Consider the following 25,089-nt stretch of genomic DNA (forward strand, 5'->3'; position numbering starts at 1 on the left):
TCAGACTATCTGATGAACAGTTATCTTCCTTTTATTTTCATTTCCATTCCCTTATCTGTCAACCATGGATCATGTTTCAGTCACTGGATTTCTAATCCAACCATTTATGTGCTAGCCATTTAGGCGCTGTGACCTTTGACCTTCTGACCTCCGTGGTAATCGAAGGCTGGCGACTTTTGGGATTTAGGTTTCGAAGGCTTTTTTAACTTTTTGCAGTCGCTGAAAGCTCAATGCTGAAACTAAGCTTTAGGCTAATAGAGACGCAAGAGAGTGACCGCCTCCATCCAGACTTTTCTATGCCCGCCAAAAAATGCTTTCCCTTAATATTTCTTTGAGGTCAGCTTGGTGTGTCAGGGCAAGTGAAGAGACTATCTGGTTAAGCTCTTTTACATCCAGACTACATCTCGCAAACCTCAGTTAGGGCTGCAAGATTCGAGTCTGAGATCCTGCAACAGCACAGCCTACTCCCAGCCTCCGATTTATTCAGAAGCTGGTTTTGCTGGATCGATTGTGAGAAAATGTGGTTGCTCCAGAACAGCAGCCATGTTCTCCCAGTGACCTGTCAGCCAAGACTCAATCTGTATTGAGTGGAGGGTTTAACATGTGAACAGCTTGCACTGGAGCTGTCCGGTCATTGAGCTCAATGGTTCAAACTGCTGCAAACAATGCGACAAGTCGTGAAACATTGAGAACAGTTGACAATGTGCACATCACAGTTTTACTGGATGGCGTTCGCCTGAGTAGAACCGAGAGAGCGAGAGAGAGAGAGAGAGAGAGAGAGAGAGAGAGAGAGAGAGAGAGAGAGAGAGAGAGCACACACAGGGGCAGCGAGTGAGAGCTTCTGAACAACGCTTGAGTGTTTTTCAGTGAACTTCCCACATGGTCACTATCACCAACTACAAAGACAAGAATAAGTCTTTGCGTGTGTCTCCCGATCATATTCTCATGCTCAATCCAGTACTGCTTATCTGCTTTAACTCATATTACTTTTACACCATAATGCTTTCTGCCCCTTGGCATCTGTTTGAGACAGCTTGTGAACAAATATTGGAGATATTTGCTGAACTTAAAACCTCAAGCGAGCCTTAGACCCTCTGAATGGGTCATCCTGGTCTTTCCACAGAGACCAGGATGACCCCTGAAGCTCACATACATTATGTCGGAAAACAGAAAAAGTTACACACAATTAAGAGGAACATTGTACTAGTCTTAAAGGCACCTGTATGATTAACCCGTAATATCATTATTAATATTTTTAAAAACAGTGGCCACATTTAGACTACAGGTAGTCCGTTGTCATCCTTGTTCAGCCACTGTTGTTTTTTTTCCACATCAACTCCTATCGCATGCTTTATGATGACCTCTTCCATCTCCTCGTGCTCCATGTTATTCTTCCCATTGGCACAACTGTATGCAACACTCGGGGTCTCAGATCCTCCTCTGCTGCATTTGCTGATAATCCAGCACGGCAGAGCCACGAGGATGCCGAATACAATCACAATAGCGATGACCCCAAGACCAAATATGAGCTTGGTCAGACACCAGCTCTCCGTGATGCAGATCAACGTCGAGTTCACTGAAAGGAGACAAAGACGAAAGGAAACGGGTCATATCATATCGTATATGATTTCAAAAACATTGTCAATGAGTTATTAGCCATTTTAGCAACGTGGCTCTCTCTGGATGACCACTTTGGTCTTGACGGAAATATCTCAACAATTATTGTATATATGTATTGTGATTAGATTTGCAAAATACATGACAATATAATGTTCAGTGTGAGCTTTTTCCGTCAAGCAGGAAAGAGCACACTCTCTTTTTTTACTCTGCTTCGTATGACTCAGCAGCGTCCTGTGGTTGAGCTGTAGTTCTGTTAACTCATTAAACTGCACCCGGCGGATAACATAAAGGGTTCTTCATACACTTTCTACAACGATTTAAAACCACAAACTGCAGTGAATTTGTTGAGGAAATATGTGGAGACCCACCGGTGGTTGTGAGATTATCCTTGAGATCCAAGATAAGGCTGCAGTTGACTAGAGGACAGAAAAGACATCAGTAAATTACTTTTTTCCAACCTCCGACATCATGAAGAGCGCAAGTCTGTGAGGATAACAGACACTTACCTTCACAGGAGGCTTCATCCCAGCCCTAAAGGAGGAAGGAGATACACATGAATGAGTGAGAGTGAGTGAATAGTGCAATAGTTCAATTACAATTATCTTAACAAATGTGAACTTGATTCTAACGCAAAGATCTGCAGGTGAAATAATGAGCTACACTTTATTGGTCAAATAAATGTAACGTTTTCAGGTTTTTATTTTTAGAGTAAACATGCCTGGACATGTTTCAGCCTGGTTTGGACTGTAGGAAGAACATGTACAGTGCAGCCCTTGTTACAGGGGTCATAATGCAAGATAACTATTTTAATGCTGCTTCTATTTTATAATAGTAACCTGAATATGAATATGGGGTTTGGACTGTTGGTTACACAAAACAAGCAATTTCAATACGTTATCTTGCCTGGATTCTGGGAAATTCAAATGGATATTTTTCATTTATGATACTTACTATAGATTAAAAAAAAGATGAATCAACCATGAAAAAACACAATCGATAATTCCGAACAACACTTTCGTTTCTGCCGAAATACCTGCTAAACTAATGACATCCCCCATCAGCTCCAGCTGTCCACTGTGTTGCCTCATACTTCTCAGGTGGTAGCATGCCAACAGGCCAGTCACATTGCAACACCAAACACACTGATCTCTGAACCTCTGGGGAATCCCCAGCTGTATTTCCACATTCACACATTTCATACGTCATGGACATGCCTTGTTGAATTATGAGTTAGATGTTGGAACTGCATCTGGATATGAAGTTGTTCATTACCTCGGAGCAGTCGCTTTTGTAGTGCAGACCGGGCTGGCAGTCCTTCGTGGTGAGCGACTGGTTTGTCAGACTCTGAACCCGTTGTTTATCAAATTCAGAATCCCGGGCGATCACAGTTTTCTAGAAAATAAACACACCGACACAAATGTAGTAAATAAAAAATTGCACAATGAGAAAATCAGTGGTCAGGTGGGGTTGTTTTTTTCAGAGTTCGCAATAATCACGTTTCATTACACTGTTCATAAAAAAATAAATAAAGAAGATTGAACATTGGTGGAGATTTAGGGAGTTTCCAGTGCATGTATTCATTAGCAGATTCTTCTCAATCTTGGCACAGGACGAGCAAAAGAATAACGCAATATGTCACACCACCCCGGGCACTTTTTATTGTACAGTCCCATACAAACACCATAGCAACCACTTACTAACATCTAAACAATGTTCTTAGTAGCACCTGTTTGTTTTTTTGTGCAGACATCAAATATGCAAGTTAAGTTAGCTTACATGCTCGACCACTTACAGCTTTGTAACTTACAAACCGTAAGACAACAACTCATACAGGAAACTGGGCCGACTGCTACTGAAAAATGTGTTTACGTCACATTATCAAGCCTCTCCCTTATTACTAACGCTAAAAAATGTTTAACCTTGTCGGTCTGTGTGTGTGTCGTTGTGGGAACTAGATAGTTATAGTATTATATAATCCTTCCTCTTTAAATAGGATTAAACCAGCTAATGTTATCGTGTGAAGAAAAGAAAAAAAGGAGAAAGAGCGAAGCCTCCTGTAAATTGACCTTGCTCATGTGGGTGATGTATGGAACTAGGGAAGGAAGTGGTCTCTCTCTGTAGCATATAAGCAGCGACACAGAGGAGAAAAGACACGCTTCCAGCTTTAGGGACCGGACGACAGCTATCAGAAGATTACGTTTAGAGCAGCGAAAGCTGACTGAGGAAAACCTGATAAATCAGGACTGCAACCATGGAACTGAGATTTTCCAGCTTCAAGAGACTTTATCAGACTTCTGATATCTGTGGACTGAGCTTAAAGCAGCAAAAGCTGACTTAGAAAAATCCTGAGAAATCATTAACCACTGTGACTGATCCATTGAGTTGAAATTGTTGTGACTTTGTGAAAAAGAAAGACATTAATACGATTTAACTACGGGGTGAGATAAAAGGCCGAAGGTATTTACCGATACCTGTGAGGGACACTATTCCCTTCAGGTTGGTCGGACACTAATGGAGTTACCACCGTGTTAGGTGTGAGCCTGCCCCTCCTCTTCTTTCCCCGGCGCGTTCATTACAAAGTGATTGACACTATCCCTACTTCTCATCAGTTAGTGTCGGCGTCTTGAATGTTTTCTACACTGATCATGAGAAAGAAGTATAACGTGTTTGTTTACATCAGAGCTTAATTCTGCCAACCGGAGTGTCACAACAGGTGCAACCGAACAGTTTCTCACATTCAAACATTCAAAAGTGTAAACTGGGAATAAAACTAGAAACAATCTGATTTGAATGTCCTCTACTTCAGCCAATATCGATCCATTAAAGCTGTGACGCCTTGGCCTGGAGTGCCGGGGTGTGCTGCCTTTGGTCAGACCCCTCACCTGAGAACAATCCGGCTTGGTTGAACCTGCAGGGAGATGAAACTCCCACAGCTCTCATGGCCTGAGAGACACACGAATCCTCTTCAGCACCACGGGTTAGCAACCAAAGTGTCGACAAGAACCTACGGATCTGACCCGGTGACCGTGTCAAAAAACAAAAAACATCCTGTAGTAAAGATCCTCTCTGATAACCCAGTTGGGGCTGAGTGGTCAAGACTTACGTTCTTTAACTCCCAGGACGTCATGCACTCTGAGGAAAGGGGCGGTCGGGACAGACTGTAGTGGAATCCATCGGCCTGCTGGCTGACGTTGCATGTGAGCGTTGGCAGAGACTCTGCAGGCGCTGCATCTGAAGGGGAATTCAGCAACACTGCAAATGACAAATAAAAGAGAAAAAAAACAGTTTGTAAAACTTTCAATCATTTTATTTTTCATAGTAAACTTTGTATCCATTTTTATTATATTGTATTGTAATGCAGCTGCACTGCATGACTGTATCATGCAACTGTTGGATGGGTTGTGATGGAATTTGCTTTCACACACATTCATGTTCCCCTCAGGATTCATTTTAATAACTGGTGATGACTATTTATCCAGCATCATCATCAGGTCAACACTATACTTTTGTTTCTTGCCAATTTCCTGCAAAACAAATGCAATTAGATATAACCTGTAATGAATCGGGTCATCTCATTCAGATCTTTTCTCAATCTTATCAGAGAACCCAAAAGTAGTTTCTCTGGGGCCAATGATGCTACATTTATCATTTAAGCAGAGAACACGTGTTTTATGAAGGGGGCTATGAATATCAAGTATTTTTTATTTTATTTTATTTGTCCCTGGTCTCAGGGTCAGAGGTCAGGACCACGGGGTCAAGAAGACAGAGGGATGTGGACTGTCCAGTCGAGAATTTGATTGTGAATCCTGAATGATTTCAAGAAAGAGGGTAACTGCAGCAAAAGAGGAAACAATAGAAAACAAAGGAAGTGAAGTGAATAAGAGGTCGAGAGGTCAAGCAGCTTATCAGTGCACATATTAAACCGTTTCAAATATAGAGCCTGATTGTCATCAGATCTCTTCTCTTACTGAATGAAAATAAACGTAAACAGAGCTACTGTACTAAGTGTTTAGTCAGGACTAAGATAAGCTTTGCTTTCTCTAAGATAAACAGAGTCAGAGTTCAGATCAGTTCATCACAGCTGCCTCGGCGTTGAAATACGTTTTATGTTATGGATTGTAATGCATACAACAATTACAGAGAAGCAGTCTTTGGCAATGAAAATCTTAGATCCTCCAACAATGCTCATGTAATATATATATACAGTAAACTTCACACCGCATATAATCAAATACGATTGTTTTTTAAAGGTGATTGTAAGATGTGTGGCTTTTGAAAGAGTAGCAGATAAGTGGGAACATATTTGGAAAATGTTTCTTTGTCATTCCACGATGACTAACATTTAACAACAGCAGACATTCCCTGTTAACAGTGTGAGGAAAGGAAAACGAGAGCAATGCTTTCACCTGGTTGTTTCTTCCCCCAGGTCATTTCAGATGTGTGAAACAAAAGGTGGAGAAAACAATGAGATACTACAAACTCAGTCTTTCAAAAGGAGAAATCTGGTGATATCGTACACTTCTCCATGTGTCAACAAAGCTCCATGGGCTCCGGGTCGGAAGTGGATTACTGAACAAGTTTTCTGAGCATAGAGGTACCTCAATGCGCCAGAGAGACACCATTTTTAATGTTGACATTTTTTGTCGGAAATGACTACACAAAATGACCAAATAAATTACACCAAAAGGACAAGTAACGACAAAAGGACCATAAATAAACACCAACAATGTTTGAGTAATGAAATCAAACTAAATGACCCGAGAGACTCGACACAACAAATCAACAAATAACAACAAGACATAATGAACAATAATCAACAAAATGAACCCCAAAATAAAACTACCACACTGTAAAAAAGGATTTGAACAATAAATCATGATAATGTATTTTTGTCATTTACTTCAACTTATCATGATAAGTTATACAATTACAACTCAATTGTATAAGTTGTCGGTAGTTCAACTCAGGTTTTTAAGCCAGTTCAATAAATTGTAAATTTCAGGAAGTCAATTGAACTTAATACTGTGAGTTATAATGATGGTTATGTCCAACAGTCAAAAACAAGTGCCAATAACTGCCGTTCCTCAAACGGCCACTTGAGAATTTAAAAGCGATTCAATTTCCATTAGACCCCCATGTTAAATAGTCAAATTCTACCCAGAAATACAAATGCATACAGCCTACTCTAAAAAACAGTTTTATTCTCTTTAGCTAATTTGCCTCTTCATGAACTGTTCATGGGTGACTTTGTGTACAACTAATCCATTTACATTGTATTGAGGCTTATCCTGCATAACTTTAATAGGCGTTCACAACAAACGCGTTGCGAATATTCGCAACGCGTTTGTTATGAACGCCTATTAAAGTTATGCATAATCGACCGTACCAGGTCGCAAACTGCGAGCTGCCTGTCAGCTCAGCTGCATCACTAACCAATGGAAAACCAGACGGCGAACTAACCTAAACCACGCGGCGGATCATTACGTTTTTGACAGCCGGATCACAAACGTGACCTGGACACTACCACGCAGTACGTAGGTTCAGCGAACCAAGTGGCGGATGAATATCGTTAGCTAGCGAGACGATGTACGTGAGTCGACCCTGGACATGCGGCGCGACAGCTCGGAAAGAGAAAGCCCCAGTGAGGTGAGTGACTCCATCAGCAATATCATTCAACCCAATAAGTCAATGTAAAGAAAGTACCTGCTGTCATGTTAATATATTGTCTGTAAATGTATGACGCTTAAGCTTTGTTTAATGCGGGTGGTTCAGTATGGACAATAGTCCAGTGTTAGCTAACATTAGTTTTTAATAGTCACATTTGAGCCGCGTAAATCCCGATAACCGGTTTAATTGGACCCGGAAACGACAGAAAGGTTGATTAACAATAGTTTCAATCGATTATAATATTTCAGAGGACATTTAGAAAAATGTAATTTAAAGCTAACGTAATGTTTTTAGCCAGCTTCTCAATGTAACTTAGCTTAGCAGCAGGACTGTCTCCAGGACAGTTCGCTACGGCCAGTTTATGGACTACTTGTGGTGTGGCTAAAATATCAGTAGCTAATATAAGTACATTTAAAACCTAATTAAATTAAATTAATATTTTAATCTTTTTGGATTTGTGCTGGCAGGCTAATGCTTTTGTCAAAACATGCCTCGAAAACGGGACCTCGTTATCTAGCCAGTTAGCTAGCTAGCTTAAGTTAAGGTTTGCACTAACCTACTTATTTGAAGGTAATTAGCTCGCTAGTAGCTTTGGCAAGCTAGCTGTGTTCGCGCCACTTTCGCGTGCTCATGAATTGACGTCATGAATTCCAGTCTTGAAGCTCCGCCTCCTTCAACAATGCTGACGCTAAAATATTAGATTTGAATTATTTAAAAAGCATTAGTAGATATTCTAGGCCTAAAATATAGTGCAGCAATATAAGATACTAATAAAATATATAACATGTTAATAAGAATAAATTAAAATGCTAAATATACAATGTAACAATGTCTGCTGAATGTCTTTTGGTAAAACCAGAGGATCTTAATGACTATATGCCGCTTGTGTCATATCTAGTTCAGGGGCGCATGTTGATCTCTCCCAGGACATTCTTGCTGGATTAAAACCTGCTGTAAGTATATCTTTCTTCATACATGTCTTGTTACATTATTTAATATTTCTACTTACTGGATGTACTTACTAACAGTACATTTCATCTCCTTTTCAGGTAAAAGTGTTTCACAATGCTCCTGCGAGTCATTATATCTGAAAATGATATCAGATGCCTTTCTATTGAAAACATCCCCCCAAGCGTTAAGGAGCTGTGCCAGGTGCTGCAAACAAACCTTGGTCTGAGAGGTGGATTCATATTACAATTTGAGGATCCTGAGTTCAACCATCAGTTGTGCAACCTGACGGACATTAAAGATCTTCCTTTGGAGCGGGCAACATTAAAAGTGTTGTTCACAGCTGATGAGCCTGTGGAGAAGCATCCCAGTCTGAAGGAACCGGGGCCTGGAAAGGGATGGTACTCCTGGTTTCACAGTCTCAAATTCAAGCTTGGAAACTACCGGCAAAAGTTAAGTGCTGCAGGATGTCCTGAGGTTGTTATCAACAAAGGAAAAGGAGGAGATTCAAAGGGGAAACGTATGAAGAAGTCAAAGAAGGGCGAGGTCAACTACTGTCCAGATCCACCAGAAGGACAGAGTCATGAAAACATAGAGGAAAAGCGAAAGCTGATGGTGGTGGAAATGCTAAAAAAAGACCCTGATCACCAGTTGGTGGAACACCTGATGACGACTACGTTTTCCCAGCGCCGAAAAGAAATAATTGGAGATCAGCCACTTGTTGCAGAGGTCCTTTCCAGATGGCCAGCGCTGTTCCTTGAGAGACAGGTAGGCAGTCATACTGTGTAAACTGTCTGTCCTATTTAGAAATGTTGTTTGACTAGTATTTACTACCTGTTTGCATCTCCTCAGATAAGGGCAGAATTCAAAAGAGTAGTCACCACAGACCTTCTGGAGTCATTCCTCAACGGACTTGATGACCTGGTCCCAAAACTCCTGGAAGTCTACAAAGCTGCAACCAAGTCTGGAAAGAAGCAGACACTCAAAGACATGTTGAACTGCCTTGAGAAAAATGTAAGGGGTTGCTGTTTGTTTGTAAATTGATGCACTATTTGTTTTTGTGCTACAAAATGTTCTACCTGCATATTTCTCGGTCTTGTAGGACACAAATGAAAGGAGGAGGACTGCTGCTTTGCTTGGTCTAGCACACTATATATCCGAAGATCCATCAGACGTCATCAGGATGTGTGATGTAAGACAATATAAAATGTCCTTAATGCAAAACTGTGATTACATGTATACGTTTTTGTGTTGTCAGATATTATGTAGACCCGATGATGTATTGAGGAATCAGATTATTTTCTTCTGTGTAGTACTTTAGTACCGGATATTTGCAGACTTTTCTTGTGTCGTATTTACCTCTAAGATGTAGTGGAGTAACATCAAATGCTCAAGTACAGTATAAGTACCTCAACATTATACTTAAATAGGGTACTTGAGTAATACATTAGTTAGTTACTTTCCCTTGTAGAGCATATGTACTTAAAGATGTAAAAGGTCAAACACTATTTCTGCTTTTCTAGGCTCATGGTGAGACTCTGGATGCAGCCATGAAGGGGATGACAGTTGGCCTTCTGATAGGCTATGAAAGTGGGGAACAAGATCCATTTCCACGCACGATTTTCAATGTTGCAGTTGTGGTCGAGGAGACAATTGTGCTCCATGACTTAAAAGATGTGCCATGTTCTTTTGCCATGCTTATGGGAATTGTATATAGTTTAAATCTTGAGTATCCACAAGGCATGAAATATACCTTCGAGTTTCTCCAGCGAGTGCTGATGAAGATACAACCAGACCAAGCCTCTGCCAAAGTAAATGGACTGAGGAACAAAGTTCTCAGCTACAACTTATTAAAAAAAAGAACTCATTAGCTAGATCCTGTCAGTTGTTCCTGTTGTATTTAATGTTCTTTGTGAATAGTTCTGTTTAACCACATTGTGGAAGTTGCATTAATGTAAAAATAATTTGTTAAGATGCAAACAATGTTTTGTAAAAAAAAAAGGACTCATCCTGTCAGTTGTTCCTGTTGTATTTAATGTTCTTTGTGAATAATTCTGTTTAACCACATTGTGGAAGTTGTTTTAATGTCAAATAAATTTGTTTTGATGCAAACACAAGACATGGTGTTTCTTATAACTATAAATTGTCATTTGAAACGATGCATACTTTTAGGTAATATTAACTAGGAAAGTTATGTCAAAACGTCCTAACTTAAATAACAGAGTTGAAATCATTAGTTGGATAAGTGAACAGAATGCATGATAAGTTAAATATCTTTTTAACTTGCATTGTTAAGTTGACACTACTTATTTGGACAAGTGAACAGAATGCATGATAATAAGTTAAATATCTTTTTAACTTGCATTGTTAAGTTGACACTACTTATTTGGACAAGTGAACAGAATGCATGATAATAAGTTATATATCTTTTGAACTTGCATTGTTAAGTTGAATAAACATGTACTATACAGTCATGTGAACTTACATAGAGCAATCCAAAGCTAAAGTCAACTAAAAATCATAAGTTGTATCAAATTGTAAATCCTATTTGACTCTACTTGAAAGTTTAAGGCAGCAATTGAACTTATGTTTTTAAGTTGAACCACATTGATTTTTATTACAGTGAATCATGAATTTTATGAATGATGAATAGAATAGAATAGGAAGGTAACTCTTCCAATATTGGGACATTTTTATTTTGAATTTCAAAATAAAAGATAGAAAATCACATTCATGAGCAAACGTGTCTCTAATTTCAGACTAGATTTACTAATCATTCATAACATTCATGATTAGTTTAATCTATTACTGTATCTGTATTTAAAGGCGTATTTCATCGTATCACGCTCACCGGAAGTTTGCTCTTATTTTGAAGTCAGTTTTACACGCTCGTACCGTAATGCCTAGTATATACGTGTACTGAAAAAAACCGTGCGGGCTGACTTGACTGTGTTTTTCGAAGTGGAGGCTGGCTTGACCGCAGTCAGGACTGTCACTGACTTTCTTACTTAAGTTCTACCTCTGGTCCTGGTGGGAAACCCCTAAACTACCAGCCGCTCCACTGTGTCTTTAAAGGAACCACTTCCAGGAATCCGATGTCATCAGATCAGAAAAATATCCCCCCTTTTTGGATTATCATGTTACCATATATTCTCTATAACGTAACTGTAACTTGTTTTCACAGCGGACCATCTGACCACGTTCATTTCCTCCTTTGTATGGTTTTATTTCGGCTTTGCGTTTGACCTGTCCAATGAGTCTCAATAAACACTAACAATCACAAGTCCATAAGGGAGTTGAGTTTTTAAACTCTGTAGTTCTGAAGTCTGAATGCATCAACTTACCGATCGCGAAGACGAATTTCCAAAGCATCCCATAAATCATCTTTCGGTTCATATTGTGGCGTTAGTCTGGTCGTCCAGTCGCGCTTAACGGGGTTCAGCGGCTTACTGGTTCATGTTCGTATTCATGTTCATTCAATCCGCCTTTTGTTGACGCCCACTTTTTATACGCAATAAGTGATGAAACAAAAGTTGTGGAAGGATTATGTGAACGTAAATTAACCTTTTAAGCCCCGACCTATTGCCACACTGAAAATACACCATCGCAGGCAAGCTCAACGTCCTGCAATCAAGACAGTACTTCAAGTATCAGCAGTAAAATGTATCACGAGTAAAAGTACACAAGTATTATCAGCTTCATGTAGTTAACTTGAATGACGGTCAGTAACCTTTCGTCCACCCGACGGCAGTTCATATGAGTAATTATTATGTGAACACAGTGTATAGTTTGACGAGCTGTTAATGGCAATTCAGACTTATTGTCGTGCAAAGTGCACTCAAACAATGAAACAATTAATCAACAACCAGGGTTCTGTAAAAAAAAAGTTTAGAGTCACAGCACCATCTTCAGGTGGAATGACACGTTTTGAGGGCAGAATAAATGAGACGCAGGTGTTTTTATAATTTTATTGGCTATGAGCTCATTGTTTTCCATTATGGATATACACTCGATATTTCTGATAGTAAATCGATCAGCAAAGCTGTCATAGATTAATTGTGTCTCCATTAATCACGGAACAATTCGGGTTTTCAGCTGTGGTAACCACATCCACCGCAGTGTTGGTGCTGCAACATGGACATGTCTGAATGAAGCCTCTCACAGGTGTGTTGACGGTGAAATGACGCTGCAGCGCATTGAGCACCGACACACCTGCATGTTTGTGGAGGCAGCACAAACTGGCCGAATGTTGCGCCCCCCCCCCCCTCGATGTCTCTGTTTATTGATGCCGAAGCAATTACACGCATCGCCGCTTCAGTTATGAGTCATAGCCCGCAAAACGACTGCCGCTCCTGCCGTGTGCGCGTCTGCACAAATCTGCCGTGCGATAGGGCGGAGGAGTTGGCTGTGAGCAGCCTGGAGGGGAGAAAAGGGGACATTTCATTCACATAGAAGACAGTCATTTTTAGGGGGAGGAGGTGACAGGCGGCAGACGCCTCTGCAAACATTGCCACACCGCTTAACGCAGGATGTCAGCGCAGAGCCGTGCGTAAAAAGAAGCTGCGTGCGGCACCGCGGAAAGGAGACGTTGTACAGGCAATTTCACCTCATTTCTGGAGGAGAAAAATAATTCCACTCTGCTGATTGCACGAGACGCAGCCGGGTGTTCCTGATTTCCTGCACAGACGGTCGGTGAATCAGATCGGACGCGCTGTTAAGGATACATTTGTTAGTTATATTGTTGTTATTATTATTATTATTATTATTATTATTTTGGGGGAGCGAGCTTCCTACATCAGGTGCAGAACCGAAAGAGAGAGCGCGAGAGAGAGAGCATCAGATCCGCCCAGCAGAGGTAAGAGACAAACAGTCCAAAAAACACATATGACCGGCGATGACACAACATCGTTTAACACAGGTTTTATGAACACACACACACACACACACACACACACACACACACACACACACACACACACACACACACACACACACACACACACACTGATGACTGATATGAATTCATAAACGTCGATCAATGGAGCTCCTTTATTTTCACGTTGGCTAATCTTCCTATAAATAATGGGGTTTTGTTTCATTTTATAGTGCTATAAATAATCCAATCTCCTATAATAATCCTTATCATACACTTAAAGGTGATCCAATGGTGCAAAACATCGATCATAATGTAGACTATCGATACACAATAAAAACACCATGTTCCCATGGTATCCCATAATAATCTCACAGGTGCAGCGTGTGTGTGGCTCTCTGGAGGGGGTTTAGCCTTTATTGGCCTCATGATGATGTCTTAATCTGTTGAAGCATGTCTATACTATTTTAACCCTCTATGGGAATGTATAAGTGACCCTATTGCACTGTGTGTTTTTACACTGAAATGTAACATGCTATATACTCAATAATATTAAAATAGCTTTATAGTATTGTATATATTTATAATAGGTTGCTCCCATAGTGTTCCTATGGTGCTTTGTTGATATGTTGAGTTTTATCTTCATTGATACCTTCACATGTTAATCCTGTATAGGGGTATACTGAGCAGGGGGATCATGTTCAGCATCTGTGAGGCTGTACTGTGACACAGCAGTGCTCCAACTTCAATACTAACATGTTGATGTTTAGCAGCTGTAATGTTGACCATGTTCACCATTGTAGTTTAGCATGTTTGTATGCATGATTTAGCAGTAAACACAAGGAACAGCTGAGGCTGATGGGATTAGATTAGTTTTCCAGTTTTGTGCATGACACATGGACATCTTCGCCTGATTCTTCCTCTGGGGAGCACGAATGTCCACACGAAAATTCAGGCCAATGCACCGAATAGCTGTTGAGATATTTCAGACTTGACTTGAATTATTAGATCGGAAATGGATTTTGAGCGACTTGAATATACGACACTCTTCGAAGACTGTTTGCATATTGGAAGCTTGTACGTGAAAGTTTCCCTGAAGCCCTTGAGAGTGTGTTAACTTTTGCAGACCAAGTGAAACTCAGGTTATTTCACTTGGTGGCAGCAATAACTCTCATTCTGCTTATGTGGATGAATGTTTTATACTTTGAAAAATAATTTAGATCCTTGTACTTAAATACCTCAAGGGTGGGGGACTGATGGTGTAATTGTGCACCCTCTATCGCTATGTATATTTATACAATTTTGCTAGTAATATTGAAAGCCTATGATGTGCAGTGGTGAAGGAGGTACTCAAAGTATTAATATAGCAGCAAATCACTATTAGCTATGTGAAGATATAGTGATGTAATGTTAACCTGAGCATGAAATCACTTTTCCTCTGTATGTGCCGTTATCTGAGCTTCTTTTTACATAGCCAAGCCATGTTTTTAGTGCATGTGGGCGTGCCCCGCTGGTTAGCTCATGGCCGCTGCTCTTCACTGCACTCATACTGCCGTTATGACGCCGTCCTGACCCACGGTGTCGTTGCCGAAGCGTAGCACCCACCCTCACCTCCACCCAACGCATTTAACACCGTTAGCTGCCGGCTGCCGGCTCAGCCGGTGCCGTGTTGAAAGCCATTGAGTGGAAATAGATATGCATAATTTCAAGTGAAATAATACAAGTACAACCGGGGACATTTATTAAGGGAAAATTACTCAAAGCAGAACAAAATAAGTCATGCTGGATCTGGGTCTGTCTAGGGTGGGCTGTTGTCGTCGGAGGCCCCGCTGTGAGTTGAAGGGGTTTCTGGTGAACCTGCATGGTTTCGTAGGTATTTGGTCCAGTGGCACTGCTGACTAGTATTCAAATAATATTTATGAGAATAGTAAATCACCTCGCTGATGATCTTGTTTACTTATGTAGGTCCTATAGTATTAAATTGAGACTGTTTCATAACCAGTTAAAATTTCCTCACTGTAATTTTAAATTCCTAAGATCAGTGTGATTGGGACTTTGTCTCATTAACTATTGATAACATGACCAGTCTTGAATAGAAAGCAGAATTGCTGGAGTGACAGATTGACGTCATTGTATTGAATCTCAAAAAAATCTACAAAATCACTCTTGACATTCCGCAGAAAGTCAGTTATTTTCCATCAAATGAATCCCATGATTAGTCTCATAAACGATCCAGAGATAATAAGACATCTTTTCAGATGGATTTTGTAGTACTTTTCTTTTCCCTCCCCCGGTCGCTAACAGAGAGGATGAGTCTCCACTGGCACAGCCATCCATGATAGATTAGACCCAGCAGGATCTTCAGCTCTGACTCATCTGCTGCTCACATTCGTCCAGTCCTTTTAACCGACCTCTACCAGTCTGCAAGGTCAAACTCAGAGGCGGCTCAGGCTTTTTATTTGACTTGACAGGTGAAGTCTAACAGGAAATGTTTGTTTGCACTGTGTCTTTGTTTAACACGGTGTGCGTGTTAAACAAAACTCGCTCTTTGTGCTTCAATCACATTTGGCAACAGTCGGGTTGGTTGTATTCGGCAAATAAATGTTTTCCAACAACTGAAGTATGTTTATGTTGTCACCCGCCATGGATGCAATCAGTTTATCATGTGAAAAATGTATTTCAATTGCAAAGAGAAAAGAGAAATGTAATTTCCTCATGTTATTTCCTGCATTTTGACGAGCCAGGACTTCACACCGTGCCTTCCACAAGACAAACAACAGTCTAACCGGGGTTGGATATACGAGGCGCTCAGCTCCCCCAGAAAGCAACATGAGCTCCCCAGCAAGCCTCATTTGATAAATTAAGTGTGATTGCTACAATGGAGAAAAAAAACACTTTCTTTCTGGATGAATATTTATTTCCCTGTATATTTACGTTCCTAAAATAAATAATAGTCTAAATAATGTCTGATCTTCACGCCGTGTTCTGATCTCCTTCCCCTCAAACAAACCTCCAGATGGCGAAGGCAGACCAGCGTTTCGGCCAGCGGGACGGCTCCGACCAGAACTTTGACTACATGTTCAAGCTCCTGATCATCGGCAACAGCAGCGTTGGGAAAACCTCCTTCCTGTTCCGCTACGCCGACGACTCCTTCAGCAACTCCTTTGTCAGCACCGTGGGCATCGACTTCAAGGTGAAGACGGTGTATCGCAACGACAAGAGGATCAAGCTGCAGATCTGGGTAAGGGTGGATGGATTTATGTGTGTCTCCTAATACATCTGTCTGTCTGTCTAGATCACACGTGGACAAACATGTAGATTGATCTAACATATCATCATATAATACACTGTAACACACAGTCACATATAATATAATGTATTGTAACATACAGTAACATCATATTAAACTTTAACATACAGTAACATCATGGTATATTAAACTGTAACATTAAACTGTAACATACAGTAACATCATGCTATATTAAATTGTAACATACGGTAACATCATGGTATATTAAATTGTAACATACGGTAACATCATGGTATATTAAACTGTAACATACGGTAACATCATGGTATATTAAACTGTAACATACGGTAACATCATGGTATATTAAACTGTAACATAGAGCACATTACTGTAACGTACAGGGTGATGCAATGTAACATTGTAACATGGTGTTCTGCTCTCAACAACAAGCTGCTGGGAGGAGAATTAAAAAAAAAAAAAGACAGATACACAGACTTCTGGTTCTCCTCAGCTTGTATCATTGGTGTGATGTTGTTGCCATGGCAGCAGCTCTTCATGCTCACTCACTCTCTCACCGACGCACACACTTGCACGTGCGCACACATACACTTGCACACACACACATGCACATACATGTGCACACACACTAACAGTATTGTCTTCAGTGGCAATTAAAGAGACCTCTTGGGGTGAAGAGGTTGAGACCTGGCAGGGGACAAAGAAGCCTCGAGGTGAGGGATGGAGATCGGTGGAGGTGTGTGTGTGTGTGTGTGTGTGTGTGTGTGTGTGTGTGTGTGTGTGTGTGTGTGTGTGTGTGTGTGTGTGTGTGTGTGTGTGTGTGCGTGCGTGCGTGTATTTGGGAGGTGGGGGAAGAGTGCCATAAGTAGAGCTAATCAGAGCCGATTGATTCAAACTGAAAGCACATCAGTGATGAGTAAAAATAGACACAACACACACAACATGCACACGCATAAACAACACAGTGCAACAAAACAACAGGATTTGCGTTGACGAACATGAATACTGATTTGACATTAGCTTTGCCGTCGGCATGCTATCATGTTGACAAAGATGTTTATTAAAACAATCAAATCTTTGTTTTATTTTTGATTGGATTAATGAACTGGATGTTACTTGATGAATTATACTCTTTAATCTTGTGATAGTTGGAGTTGAGGCTTGAAGGTGGGGTTACCAACAGGGCCAAGCGGGCAACGTCTCAGGTTCAGTGCATGCCAACTGATTTTGGTGTTTTTATGACATATTTGTGAAGGAATTTGCACCAAACTACTTGTACAATATCAACTAAAACATTAGCATTATTTTTAGATTATACTGTGTTTACATGATGCATTTTCCAACAAAGTTTTATTCATAATGGTAGAATAAGAAAAAAAGAATCCCCTGTAAGTCTCCGTATTGTGACTGTATTTTATTTCAAACCTATTTTATTTAAACCCTAAGCTACCTCCTACCTTTTACAACAAACTTTACAAGAAAGAGCACGGTGCTTTCCCATGTTACCTTTTTGACTAATGACCAATTCTAGCATATTCTAGGTCAATATACACTGTGTCTACAAATAGTCCTCTGCACACAGGCAAGACACTAAGCAGACCAAGCTCGTAAAAGCGAGAGTGAATCTCTTTAATTGGCTTCACCTGCTGGTGAGCACCGTCTAACCCCCGTTGATCCGGGGTGGAGAGGCTAACTTTTAATTTTGTGTTTACAAACGACAATCCTACCCATTGTGCCTTTAAGCTTGTTGCTGTGATCACACGGTAACAACTGAAGGAGGATCAGATTGGTGTTCTTCCAAACCGTGCACAAAGTCATAAGAGACATCGACTGGTCTGTAACTGTTCCATCCAGCACCTTTTGGGATGAACTGGAGCATCGACTGTGAGTCAGACCTGATTAACCCACATCAGTGTTGGACCTCACTACTACCTGTCCCCAAGATCAACATCTACTGGAAAGACTGGAACCAGAAGATTTGAGACGCTGCCCGAGCAGCACATTAATGCACATGGTGTGGCATTGTTCAGCTGTTCACATACTTCCTCTGGGAAAATCAAAGGCATTTTTCTTTCCTTTGAAGTAAACTGAGAGGAATCAGTCACTTCCTGCGGCTATCACCCTTCTTATGATGAATGTCGGCACTGCACACACACACACACACACATACACATATGTATAATCATGCTCTGCATCAAATTTTAATTAATTAAATACAAACAAGCAGTCGCCATATCCCACAAGAAGCCAAAGAAAGAGAAAACCGGAGAATGTTGAATAAGCGCAGAGGAAGTGAGGCACAAAAGAGCTAAATTTAGCAGAATGACTGCACCCAGACCAGCTGTAGTGGTATGAGGATGAAATGGTGGTGGATTGCGGTGGCTGAGCGAAGTGGGAGTTGTTGTGGACAGGCGTGAACGTCACATTGCGGATCAGCTGATTTGTTTCAGTGGAGCAGTGACCGGATTGATCGAGGCGTCAGATAAGATGGTTAAGAGTCTTAAGAGGGGAAGAAGATGTTCGGTTCCTGTGAGGTGTTCCCACTCCGACAGCAGAGACGGTCGTCATCACCAACAAGCTGCACAAAATCAAAATCCATGTATCCCTGATGTTTTTCAATTGACCATTAAGTACATTTTCAATCTGATTTTCTGCATTTTGACTTTTCTTTACACATTTTCGTCAACTATTCACATTAGCATATTGCAACCATCTGATACCTCTTCTTGCCCAGAGAGTACAGGAATAAACAAACAATTCACATATTACACGTATTCACAAATATTCTATTCATTATCTTTTCATTCAAAATGCCGAATTCCCCTGAAAAGTTCAAGCTGTTCTTTTGATGCTAACAAATTAATCAATGTTTTATCCTGTGTAGACATTACCCATTATAAACTTTCCATCCAGTAAAGTGATAGATATTATTATTAATATTTAAGAAGGATTGCAGATGTTGGTTAGAACGTAATAGCTTATTTTCAAGTAGCAGAAGAAGCTGAGTGAGCTGGAGAGTCGACCAATGAATGGACTGCAAACTGATGACGGGGTGAAAGTGTAGCCTGAGCTTCTCTGAGCGTCGGTGTGAAACTGCATTTTCAACACTTGCTCTGTGTTGTTGTGAGTGTGAGTGTGTGAGAGAGAGAGAGTGTGTGTCTGTGAGAGTGATGATGATTGCTCCAGAATTAGTATCTCAAATTTGATATTTTCTTCCAAGTCTGTAAGACATCTGTTTATGTATTCATATATTCGGTGTTTGTGGGGAAATGTATGCTTTATAACAACTTGCTGTCCAAATGTTGGAGACTTGTTATCGTAGCTCGTGTCTCCATGGAAACACCATGAGCCAAAATCAAACAGCCTGGTTTTCAAAGCCAGGCTATAACAGATAATAACCCCAGCCTAATATTTTGGGATATGGGCTTATCTCTATTCACAGTTAGCAGGACACAGTGTCCAACCGTTTATACACAGAATACCAGTGAGGTTGGCTGTGGGTACAAATGGAGTACAGTTAATGAATCCTAATCATTTTTGACCTTTCCCACAGTACCACCATCATTCTAAAAATCACCATTTGACCAGCTGGAACTTCCTTTGAATCCCAAATGTAATGGCTCCATTTACACATCCAGCTGTGATTTTGTTCACTTTCGTTTTTTTACTGTAGCTCGATCACAAACCTTGTATACTTGCTTCTCCCGGGCTATACGCAGATCCGGGTCGGCACAACTCCAGTCCGGAAGGAGCACAGTGTGGCTTCAACAACTCAGACTCTGTGGGACACACAGACCCTTCACTTGTTAAAATGATCAGCTACAGCAGCTTGGTGTGTCGTCCGTATAACCATGGTGTGTGGAAGTTGCTGGAGCTGCTCTGCTTCTCTCTTGCTTCTATACATGAGAGGCAGAACAATGGTTCATTTCACTACGACTGCAGTGTAACTTCAGGGGGAGTACGACATTGCATTGATGCGTCTTGGAGAGACAGAGGCCTTAACACCTTCACAAAATCATTTGGGATGCATTTACACCTTGTTCACATCAGATATTCTGATGCAATCTCTGGCTAACACTTGAGTTATGCGTCTTTGTAGAAACACGTGACTACATCTCTAGAAATGTAGACTCTCCAAGGTCTTCTAATCTTTACGACTAGATAGTCTGATCCTGCATTGACCTTCTAGAGTTATCAGCAATTCAAGACATTTCAACAACTTTCTACCACACCCGTAAAGAAGCTGACACACGCCCCCTTGTCTGCAGTACAAGATTAAAAGAAACTACACAGTGACCCCAGTGCACATTTGTCTACCTGCAGCCTGAAGAAGCATTGTTCCAATTTAAGGAATGGGGAGAACAATTTTAGCCTCTCGCTGGCCTTTTTCTGTTGCCCTCCAACAAGTAACATCAAACTCTAAAGGGCATGATCTTCATTAGATTTGCTGAGTAGAATCATGCTCCTCAGAGGATAAACTCCCTCTCCTCAAGTGCTACCTTTAGGCCAGAGCTTGGACACAAAGAAAACTAATGTGTTCTGGTGATAGTTTCTTTCCTCTGAAATAAATAAAGGATCAATATGTTGTTTGTTCTCTTGTGGCGCTTGAGACTTACAAGTAGCAAGTATACAAACCCAACATTTAGATGTCTCTTCTTTAGGTGTGTGACTGGCTGTTTTTTTTTTTTTTTTTCAGGACACGGCAGGACAGGAGCGTTACCGCACAATCACCACGGCCTACTACCGCGGTGCCATGGGCTTCATCCTCATGTATGACATCACCAATGAGGAGTCCTTCAACGCCGTCCAGGACTGGTAGGCGATTGCCCTGGGAGCTGTGTGTGTGTATGCCGCTTCTTTGTGTTTGATACTCCAAGTAAAGGATTTCAAATGTGATTTCAGGGCGACTCAGATTAAGACGTACTCATGGGACAACGCCCAGGTAATCATGGTGGGCAACAAGTGCGACATGGACGAGGAGAGAATCGTGCCACTCGAGAAAGGAAAGCACCTCGCCGAACAGTTAGGTGAGATGTTGCGACATGAGTGCTACAGAATACTTGAATACAACAGGGTTATAAGATGACTCTACATGGCTTACAGAGAGATCCTCATGAACTCACTCTGAGTTCTTATTTAACAATTTCCTCAACACAGAAAGTCTGCAGGGTAAGGTAACCCCCTTGTAGGGTTATGTTCTGACCATTGGTTTGAATGGTTTCAACTATTAGTGGATTGGCTGTAGATACTACAATAACATCTGCTGTCTCACATGTGCAGTTTATAAACATAAAAATGGAAGATGTATCACTCAAAATGTGTTATAATAAGTGCTTTAATAAGCAATCAGTTAAAAAAGTGATTTAAAAAGTGATTTTTTTGTCACCAACCATTGATTTCACCGATTGAAATGACAGCTGTCAGTTATACAGTACACAGTAATACTGATATAATGGTGATAATAAAAAATGTAAAAAGGTTTAAGAGAGCATCCTCACCAGAAAATAAAGAAGCTGCATTGCTCTAGTTGGTCCAGCTATAACAAATGTAATACCATACTAGTATTTCTTTCTAACATAACACTGTTGATATGTATATAACAAAGATACATAATACAATTTTAAGATTCCAGATTCAATACTTAATTAATTTGGTTATGTGTGCTTATGACAGAAGAAAAAACACAGTCAAGACACATGATGAAGGAATAGAAACCAATAATACATAACACCCTCCACCATAAAACACAACATCCATCCGTAGATGTAAAATAGTATTAGTCCAAGAGGAAAATCTAGTGGAAAGTAAGAATAAAGTACAGTTGCTTTAAAATAGATTATTAGTGCTTTGCTTTCATCAAAGAACTGGGGAGCCATTTAGTAATCAGCTGGTTCTGCAGGAAGTGCTGTTGAGGAAATGGGATGTTCTAGTTTTGATGGCGTTTAAGTTTTTATTTTTGTATTTTTAGACCTTTGCGCTGAATGCGGTAGATGTAGTTTGCAGCTGATAAGTTACTTGGACAAGAAACACAGAGGGACAATTTATGCTTTATCGTTTATATTTTCAAACAATTAGTTTTACTGTGACTGACGCTCCCCAGCAGGAGCTGCTTATAGCTAATTCAGCATACTTTTAATGGAGACAATTTGACAAAATGTAAACAAATAATGTTTCAACACTCATTTGGGTTGGGTATTATTCATATGTAGCATGAGAAAGAGCTGAACTGGTGTGAGCCAGTGAAAGTCAATGTCTTCCCCAGGGCGTGTGTGTACTGAGGAATACCTAAATAACACTACTGTATATATAGTGTATTGCCAAAAGCCATTTGAATTAAGACTGTACAATACTGGACCTCATTTTTTCCCATGAAAAGAGCATCGCACAAAGTGGCTGCGTGAAGACATTTTTCCAGCCACCTGCAACTGTGTGGTTTCACATATCACATTCAAACAGATGGTATCCCAGGTTACAAATAGACATTTGTGAAGTGGGAAGAAGAGTCTGAGAAGAGCAAACACACCCTGAGCACCACACCCAACTAAAGTGAGACAACAGCCTTTAAAAGCCTAAAGATAGCACCATAAATATTGAGGCCACTGGTTTCCAAATGTGTCGTCATGTGACCCTTAAAACAAGGCAATGTCTACGTGTGACCCCTCGTCACAAACAGCATAATCTACTGTATGAATTGACACCGGTTTAAAAGTAATTTGTCCCCGCACTGATTTTTAATTTAGATTTTTTTTCAATTCTGTCCTATCCCGGCTTTATCTTACATGCATGTCAATAAACACTCCAGTAACAAAAATAGCAAAATCCATTAAATTAACAAGCTGAGGGTCCAGTTAAACCTTTTTTTCAGTACCAGTATCTTTTTATATGATTCTATTGGTTCTACCAATATAACATTTGTTATACAGTTTTGGACAGGTTTTATATCAAAATATAAATTTGTATCCAAAGGAGTCCGGGTTTTTCTGCTGAGTTGTATTGTTGTTATGATTATGTACTGCCTGTTTGCGTTTCCCATGTCGATATACACCAAGTCTCACCAACTTATATTGCTAAACTGGTTAACTGAAAAGGTATTTCACTTTTAATTAAGTTACCTAGAAATGCTTTAATATAATGTTTGATTAATCATTAGTTGGAAGTTGTGTCTCCTTTAGCAGAGCTCACCCGCTCCCCTCTGGCTTCATATAACAATATATACAACTTTACAGCAGAGTTTCATTTAATGTTGCACTACTCCAGTACATCCACCTCACTGGATGGCTACCGCTACACAGCATGTGTTTAAATTATCATCATCTTTGTCTTATTTTGCTGTAAATGCTGTAACGGTACTTTTCCTAGCTGGCAGTAGTACTCCAGCCAAGCTAAAGCTCCCGTCTTCATCACGACGTGAACACTTTGAACTGTTTAACCCGTCTGTTTCCTCCTGCAGGCTTCGAGTACTTTGAGGCGAGCGCCAAGGAGAACATCAACGTCCGGCAGGTCTTCGAGCGCCTGGTGGACATCATCTGTGTGAAGATGTCGGAGCGCGTGGACGTGGAGGTGCCAGCGGCCCCCGGCACCAAGACCACCAGACTCACCGACAAGCCCGCCCAGCTACCTCAGAAGTGCTGCTGATCGTCCATGTCCATTTGTCTTTCAGCTCATCCTTCCGCTGTCGCCACATCCTTACTGCCCCCCCCCCCACCCCCTCCCCATTGCTCTCGAGAAAAAGAAAAGAAAAAAAAGAAGAAAAAAACGATTAACTATTGCAACATTCCTCATCACACTCTCTCTGCTTCAGTCCATGTTTGTGAGCAGTCAATAATCATTACGCTTACTGCAACCTATATAGCCAGATTCATCCCCCAACCGTCCCGTGCCCAAGCATCCGAGGTTGGTCCTTACGTAGGCGGTGGAGTAAGGGTGGCAGTGAACTCTGAACAAAATTAAATTTGGCTTGTTTGAAAAAATTACAGAGCCAGACTAGAATACAGGAGGTTATGAGATAACGGTGGAAACTTAAAGCCTGGTCACACCAGAAAGTGGCAAAGATGGCATTTAGATGCACAACCATCAAGAGACACCAACGTAGATTTTGTTTAGAGAGCACTGCTGAGCCGAGATGGCAGTTGGGTCACACGGGGAAGCACAGCACTGCCTCTCCTCTCAAAGTGTAGCACAATGAGAAACTCACACCAGAGCAGCTCACGTTCACAAGTTTTCAGGGCACAGTCGTTCACCCGTGGGTCATCCGCCAAAAAACATCCGACTAGGCTGCTTCTCCGGTAGCTAGTAATAGTGAGTTCCCTCTAATATAATATGCCTATAGTCTAACTAACTCTTACTGGCCTTACTTAGTGCTGTTTGTCGCTTGAAAGACGCTTTAGGGCTACACCACCAATGCACAACTCCCAGTCAGGGCTGCAGCCACAATCATTAGAGGAGCGGGTCGAGTCCAAAAACAGGTCTGAAGTTAAAGTCGAATGCTGCTCTGTAGTGTTTTTCACTGCATAAAGTTAAACAGCGAGTGCCTCCTGGGGTTCTAACAGGGTTCATTTAGATAAGTAGTGTTGTTATTGGGTAGAGTTATAAGACAAATCATTGTACAGTATGTGGTGAAACAAACATTATATCATATTTGGTTGGGTATTGCAAACATGGAAGGTTACTGAATGGGCCGGCCCAGAAGGCCAGAGGGGCCAGAACTGACTGT

At 40.8% G+C, this 25,089-nt stretch overlaps 2 protein-coding genes across 2 annotated transcripts; one reads left to right on the forward strand and one right to left on the reverse strand.

The window, feature by feature from the left end:
* Window positions 1-15: 15 nt before the first annotated feature.
* Window positions 16-11,713, reverse strand: LOC117729223. The gene is made up of 6 exons (XM_034530091.1): window positions 11,580-11,713; window positions 4,724-4,872; window positions 2,893-3,012; window positions 2,127-2,151; window positions 1,989-2,036; window positions 16-1,576 (listed from the first exon to the last, which is right to left on the reverse strand). The coding sequence occupies exons 1-6, from the start codon at window positions 11,629-11,631 to the stop codon at window positions 1,275-1,277; spliced, it is 696 nt and encodes a 231-aa protein (XP_034385982.1). The 5' UTR covers window positions 11,632-11,713; the 3' UTR covers window positions 16-1,274.
* A 4,411-nt stretch (window positions 11,714-16,124) lies between these two features.
* Window positions 16,125-24,011, forward strand: rab3b (RAB3B, member RAS oncogene family). Its single transcript, XM_034530092.1, has 4 exons — window positions 16,125-16,349; window positions 21,073-21,191; window positions 21,279-21,403; window positions 23,827-24,011. The coding sequence occupies exons 1-4, from the start codon at window positions 16,125-16,127 to the stop codon at window positions 24,009-24,011; spliced, it is 654 nt and encodes a 217-aa protein (XP_034385983.1).
* Window positions 24,012-25,089: the final 1,078 nt, after the last annotated feature.

The sequence above is a fragment of the Cyclopterus lumpus genome, chromosome 4, assembly GCF_009769545.1.
Source record: "Cyclopterus lumpus isolate fCycLum1 chromosome 4, fCycLum1.pri, whole genome shotgun sequence".
Lineage (NCBI taxonomy): Eukaryota > Metazoa > Chordata > Actinopteri > Perciformes > Cyclopteridae > Cyclopterus > Cyclopterus lumpus.